Consider the following 7,058-nt stretch of genomic DNA (forward strand, 5'->3'; position numbering starts at 1 on the left):
TCTGGTTTGGCCTAGTTTTGTGGTACCTGATACCACATTTTGGGGAGCAATAAAGTGTTTCCTTACCTTGTTCTGTTTGTACAGGGAGTGCAGGTGTAGGACACTTCGAAGTTCATTCCTGTTGTTGATACTAAGGGCAGAACGTGGGAGCTCTTGGTCCATGGTAGTGATTGTTTTTTTCAAACCCTGAGAAGGAAAAAAGTATCAGGTTTCAGAGCTCTTGAGACAGTAAATCTTACCAAAGCTTTTATTCTGTACTCTGTTGGATGCAATATGAAACTTCTGGATGGATTAAAATGGCAGTAATAAGTAACAAGCTAACGTCAGAACCTCTTCTGTAATGGTACAATCTGTTATTATCTGAGGTGGATATTACCAAACATGGCAAAAAAAATACCTCCATGCAGGTGACTTCAACTGCTAAACAGCTTTGTAACACTGGCTTGTGAGAAGGCACTGCTAATACCTGGGTTTCTCTTTCAAATAGTTCCAAAAATCCTGAGTTTGCTTTTGCCATCCAGATGTGATACAGCATTTCATAACTGATCCTGACTTGACTAATTACAAAGTCTGTACATCAGGTGTGCTCTTGATGGATTCAGAACAGGTTTCAGAACTTTTATCATGATCTGAGGTTATTCTCAAGAGTCTCAGGCTGGGAACTGGTTGATGACTAGTAGAACTCTTCAGATTTCAACTACTTTGTAAGTGCAGTCAGCATACATGAGCACTTCAGAGAGAAAATGTAGGAGCATCTCACTTTCTGGAGGGAAAGACTGAGTCACTGTGAAATGTCAGACCACAAATTTGAGAGGGAAAGTTCCTATTTCTTCTCTGAAGGGCAATTGTTAGAATTTTATTATTACTTTTTAATTGCATTTTTTGCAGATGGATTGTCAGGCTCTGTTTTAGGGAACCTGACAAGGTGTGACACATAAAGGATGCCCCTATACTCAGCCCTGGTGAGGCCACACCTTGAGTCCTGTGTCCAGTTCTGGGCCCCTCAGCTCAGGAAGGAGATTGAGGTGCTGGAGCAGGTCCAGAGAAGAGCAAGGAGGCTGTGAAGGGATCCAGCACAAGTCCTGTGAGGAAGGGCTGAGAAAGCTGGGGGTGTTCAGCCTGGAGAAGAGGAGGCTCAGGGGAGACCTCATCACTCTCTACAACTCCCTGAAAGAAGGTTGGAGCCAGGGGGGGGGGCGGGCTCTTTTCCCAGGCAACTCTCAGCAAGACAAGAGGGCAGGGTCTCAAGTTGTGCCAGGGGAGGTTTAGGTTGGAGATTAGAAAGAATTTCTTTCTGGAGAGGGTGATCAGCCATTGGAATGGGCTGCCCAGGGAAGTAGTGGATTCTCCGTGTCTGGAGCTATTTCAAAAGAGACTGGATGTGGCACTCAGTGCCATGGGCTGGGAACTGCAGTGGTCATGGATCAAGAGTTGGACTTGATGATCTCTGAGGTCCCTTCCAACCCAGCCAATTCTATGATTCTATGGTTGCCAAAATTGGCTCTGATTTATATTAAAGATTGTAGGACTCAGGAGTACACTTGTGCAGAAGCATAAAGGATTATCTGTGCCCCTTGTTTTTTACTCCAGAGTAGTATGAAATAGATACTGCAATTCAAGTTAAGTTACTGTTGTAAGCTGCATACCTGTTTTACCACCAGGTTATTCCAATTTCTTTTATGCTTTAGTTCAGTTTTCTATTCACATGTATCTCACTCAGGAATGTAAATAAATGTCTTTCATCTGGAAAATCTTTGCCATCAATTGAGCAGACTCGAGCCTCAGAATTCTGCCAGCAAATGGCAAGTTCATTCTGCCACAGCAAAAATATTTCAGCTTTATTTCAGAAACACAGAAAATGCACATTTGGAGACTGGATGCAAAGCAGAGGAAATCTGAGGTTCGGGGAGCACTTGATAAGAGAGTCTGTGGCTGTTTCATTTCTTATTTAAGCAAACTCATTCCTGACACTGAGTGACTGGGCAGCAAGATTTTAGGACTGAATACAAGGTGCTTGGCACTGGAGGCTCTGTCTCCGGAAACGTGGAGGTGCCTTTTCTTCTGCTCAGTCCTACACTCCTCTCATTTACAGCACAAACTTTGCTTTACAGCATCAAGTTTGAGAAAACTCCCCATCTCTTTCCTCCCCACCTCCCTATCCCTATCCCCTTCCCTCTCCAGATAAATCTGTCTGCCACGTTGCTACTGAAAACCGTGAAAAAAAACCCAAAAAACAAAACACAAAACCAAAAGAAAAGAAAAAAAAAAAAAAAAACAAACCACAAAGGACAAACAAGACATTACCGGTTCCTCTAGCACCACTACCTTTCCTTTTCCTCTTTAACCATTTGTCCCACCAAGTTTTGTATGCCTTTTGTAATATAAAGGACAACAGCGAGATAGGTTAATTAAGGAGGGAAAAAAGCCCCACTAAAACTGCATTTATTGATTTAACCTTGTTTTTTGCAGGCGTGTGTGGATCAGAATCAGGCTTTCTCAAACAAGGAGGAAGGGGGCTTCCATATTCAGCAATAAAAGGTATTGTGGGAAATGTAGTGCAGCTCCTTCCCCGCCAGGATGTTTGGGTTCAGGTCCAGCTGCTGGAAGAAGTCCCCCCCCTCCCTGTATTTCTCAGTCTTATAGCACTTAACATTTTCCATGTATCGTTCTCATTTAATTGGAGAAAAGTGAGAGGAGTTACCTTTCTACTGAGAAATTCTCTCACCAGTGATGCAGCCACTTCTTCCACAAAGCAGTTGTCCATTTTTAGCCCAAAATGTGCTTAGGGGGCGTATTCTTGACTTCATCTAACAAATCATTCCGGGCTGCCGACATTGCAGTTCTTCGGTGCGGGTTTTTAACCACTGCATTCCCGGAGCAGTAGCGGGCGGGCTCCCTGCACTTCGGTTGCTGGAGGTGTTGCTGTGGTGACCGTGTCATCGGAAGCGAGGAGAGCTCCTCCCCCTGGCAAGGAAGCCGGTATGACTTCGGCTTGATGTCTGACTCTGCAGCAAGAGGCTAGGAAATAGCTTTAAATTCTAAAATTTGAGAAAGGGACGTTTAAACCTGAGAGAAGAGTTTTCTGATTCTTAAGCAGCATACATAGTTATTTCCCACCTATTACTCCTGTGTTAATGCAGTTTTTAACCATTTGTGGTTCTTTAGGAAAATTGCATTATTGTATGAAACAAACAAGAAATTTAGCTGCTACATTAAGCTTATTCATAGATCAGTGAGGCTTAAAAGGGATTTTAGGATCTAGTTCCACCCACCCCCCCTCCACCATGGGGGGGATACACACCTCCCACTAGACCAGTTTGCTCCAACACTTCCAAGGAAGGGACACCCACAACTTCTCTAGACAACCCTTGCCAGACTTTCACCATCCTCACAGGGAAGAATTTCTTCCCAATGTCTAATCTAAATCTCCTCTTCTAGTTGAAAACCATTACTCCTCATCCTGGCACCCCATGCTCTCCTGAGAACTCCCTCCCCAGATTTCCTGTAGCCCCTTCAGGCACTGGAAGATGCTCCAAGGTCTCCCTGGAACCTTTTCCAGGCTGAATGACCCCAACTCTCTCAGGGTCTTCACAGCAGAAGTTCTCCAGCCCCGTGACCAACTTCATGACCTTTAATCTCTCATACCACATCTAGGGTGGGACCATGCTTCAGCTGAATGTTTCCTTTCAGATGACACCTCCATGAGCCAGTAATACAATATGCTAATAGAAAGGTTTGTGGTAAGAAATACTTTGGGCTTGAGGATCTGATTTAGGCTGGAAAATTCATAAGTGTTGTTCCAGGATGGAGGCTCTGCAGCCTAGACTACTTCTTCCAATATTTGACCACTCTTGGATGGTTAGAGTGTTTTCCTTACACAGTTAAAATTTCCCTTGCCACAGCTTCTGGCTGTTCCCTCCTACCCCTTTGACTTACCCTCTGAGAAAAATTGGCTCTGTACTTTCTTTAGCCCCCATTCAGTAGTTGTATGTAGCATCCAGACCCTCTCCTAGGCTTTTTCTCTTAAGGCTGAGCAGGCACAGTTCCTCCTTGCATCTCCTGTGCCCCTTAATTTCCTTACTGTCCTCTCCATAGGGTGGTGCAGGGGAGATGGGGAATGGGCTTTGCCATCAGTCTCTCAGTTCTCTCTGCCACTCCTTCCTCCTCACCTTTCCTTTGTTTACTTTGGTTGGCTGCAGTGTGGATATCTGCCCTGGTGTGATCCTTTCCATGGACTACAAGGAGTGACTGCTTCACTGGGGTCTCCCCAGTGGGTTCAACAAGGCCAAGTGCTGGGTCCTGCACTTTGGCCACAACAACCCCATGGGGAGCTCCAGGCTGGGCACAGAGTGGTTGGAGAGCAGCTAGACAGAAAGGGACCTGGGAGTCTGGATTGCCAGGAAGCTGAACATGAGCCAGCAGTGTGCCCAGGTGGCCAAGAAGGCCAATGGCATCCTGGCCTGGCTCAGGAACAGCGTGGCCAGAAGGTCCAGGGAAGGGATTCTGCCCCTGTGCTCAGCTCTGGTGAGGCCACAGCTTGAGTCCTGTGTCCAGTTCTGGGCCCCTCAGCTCAGGAAGGATATTGAGGTCCTGGAGCAGGTCCAAAGGAGGCAACTAGACTGGTGAAGGGACTTAAGCAAATATCCTATGAAGAGAGGCTGAGGGAGCTGGGAGTGTTGAGGCTGGAGAAGAGGAGGCTCAGGGGAGACCTCATCACTCTCTACAACTCCCTGAAAGGAGGTTGGAGCCAGGGGGGGGTTGGGCTCTTTTTCCAGGCAACTCTCAGCAAGACAAGAGGGCAGGGTCTCAAGTTGTGCCAGGGGAGGTTTAGGTTGGAGATTAGAAAGAATTTCTTTCTGGAGAGGGTGATCAGACATTGGAATGGGCTGCCCAGGGAAGTAGTGGATTCTTCATCTGTGGAGATATTTAAAGAGTCTGGATGTGGCACTCAGTGCCATGGGCTGGGAACTGCAGCAGTAGTGGATCAAGGGTTGGACTTGATGATCTCTGAAGTCCCTTCCAACCCAACCGCTTCTATGGTTCCTCCATGGGCTTCAGACAAAGCTCTGCTCTGGTGCCTGAAGCACATCTATCCCTCTTCCTTCTTCACTGACCTTGAGGTCTGGAAGGTTGTTTCTCACCCCTTTTTTTCCCTTACTTGTCACACTCTGTTACACAACAGTTTTCCCTTTCTTACATGTGCTTTCCCAGAAGCAGTGCCAACTTTGCTACTGGGTTCAGCTGGGTCCTGCAGTCAGCCCTTTTGGTGAGCCTCTGGAACCAGCCCTGTCCAGCAATGGGGCAGCCCCACATTTCTTCTCAGAGAGGCCACCTCTCCAGCCACTCGCCAGCTACCAGCACCTTGGCATGGAAACCCTGCACACCAAGCACTGAAATGCCTGTAGGAACCAGATGGTGTCATGTAATCACCACTTTTTCCAAGAGAGGAGGAACGAGAAAACAGGAAAAGAAAAATTGGAAGAAAAAGAAATAGGAAAGCATTATTGATCAAGTGGGGGTAACAGGGCTCAGAAGGAATCCTGCAGGTGGGAAGCCACGGGAGGCCTGTGTAGAAAATGATATCAAGAGTCTGAGTAGTGTGTGGGGGGATATCAGGGTGCAGATAGTGGAATGCAAAGATAGTGGAATAAAATAAAAGGACAAAGCTCAGGTCTTAAGAAATTTTATGCCTTAATGTCTAACAGTCTTTTATCCTCCATTTCTATTAAAAAAAGATGGATGCTCTCCTGTATTTCCAAGAGGTACAGCACTGTTTAACTGTAGCCAGCTTTTTGTTTCATTGAGAGAAGTAACAGTGCTTAGAAGTAAATTTTCCCCAGCTGAAATACAAGTACCAGGAATGCCCTCTGGCTTCCCTAGGCCGGTATTGCAGCCCCAAAAAACTTTCTTCTCTATACTTGAGTAGAGAGGGTGATTTTGGTACCTTCTGTACCACCTGCTTGTTGCCATTACTGTCCATTGCAGGGATGGTGTCCTGAAGGTTTCATTTAACCCTTACTAGTAACAAGAAGGCTGATTATAACCTAACAGATCACTCGAGATGGTGGTACAGGGATTAATTTTCCCTAAAGTAGCTCCCAGGATACTCCAACAGAGGATGCTCAGAAAGTGCTGTGATACAAGGTACACAGAGCAATCTCACCTCAGATACAAACAGAAAGAAGTCACGAAACTGCATTTCAAAGCTGAGGAAGGTTTACTATTAAGCTCTGCCAAAGCATATTGGACTTCTGAAACTGTTTCTGTACAACCCTTGTGTCATATTGAGTTTATAAGTTTTATCTTTATCACCAACTCTTTTACATCGAGTGTCACTTTCCTAGAGTGCCCCCTGCAGGGGTCAGAGTAAACAGTGAACACAACTGGTAGTTGTTGAGCACATGGGACAGTGCCTCTCTAGAATCCACATCTATTAAGTCCTCAGAAGGCTCAGTTAGGTCTGAAATAGTTGTTGTATTGGTGTGTGGGAGAGCTCTCAACACAAAAGCTCCCTGGCAAAACCTTACTCAGAAAAAGAACTCTCCCAGGGGAAGATGAAGAACAGAGTAAGGAGAAAGGCTTTAAGGCTGGAAGAAAAAAAACTTGGGTAGGTTTAATGAGGTAGTAATATCACATTACAAGTGTATATAATATATGTGAATATGGAACTCACCCTTCTCAGCTGATGATTTCTTCCCAACCAGAAAAGTCCCACACTGGACTGGGCAGCAGCTGGGGGCACCCAAGCCCAGGGTCTCAGTGATGTTCACAACAGCCTCAGAGCACCCAAGGGGGTCCTACCTGGCAAGGGAGGAGGTGACCTGTCCTGGGAATGATGGGCTTCTCCAGGGAGGAGATGAGGAGCAGCAGACAAGCCCCAGCCCAACTAGCACACCAAGCAGAGGGCTCTCTTGGGAGCCATTTTATACTGAGTATCATAGGAAGGAGCACTGTGATTGGTCCATTTGGGTCACCTCACCCATCCTCTCCTCCCATTGGCTCAGGTCCTCCCAATTATCACTGCCACATCAGCAGCCTGGCAGCTGCTGGGGGTGTCC

At 46.3% G+C, this 7,058-nt stretch overlaps 1 protein-coding gene across 1 annotated transcript in view; it reads right to left on the bottom strand.

Moving 5' to 3' along the window:
- The window catches only part of MINDY4 (MINDY lysine 48 deubiquitinase 4), an 84,991-nt gene extending 78,201 nt beyond the window's left edge, over nucleotides 1-6,790 (bottom strand). Inside the window, exons 1-3 of the mRNA XM_008502212.2 lie at nucleotides 6,674-6,790; nucleotides 2,702-3,005; nucleotides 67-186 (exon numbers count right to left, since the gene is read on the bottom strand). Of these exons, the coding sequence (XP_008500434.2) occupies nucleotides 67-186; nucleotides 2,702-2,764 (183 nt within the window). The 5' untranslated portion in view covers nucleotides 2,765-3,005; nucleotides 6,674-6,790. The remainder of the gene's footprint in view (nucleotides 1-66; nucleotides 187-2,701; nucleotides 3,006-6,673) is intronic.
- Between the last annotated feature and the right edge of the window lie 268 nt (nucleotides 6,791-7,058).

This window comes from Calypte anna, chromosome 2, assembly GCF_003957555.1.
Source record: "Calypte anna isolate BGI_N300 chromosome 2, bCalAnn1_v1.p, whole genome shotgun sequence".
NCBI classification, from domain to species: domain Eukaryota; kingdom Metazoa; phylum Chordata; class Aves; order Apodiformes; family Trochilidae; genus Calypte; species Calypte anna.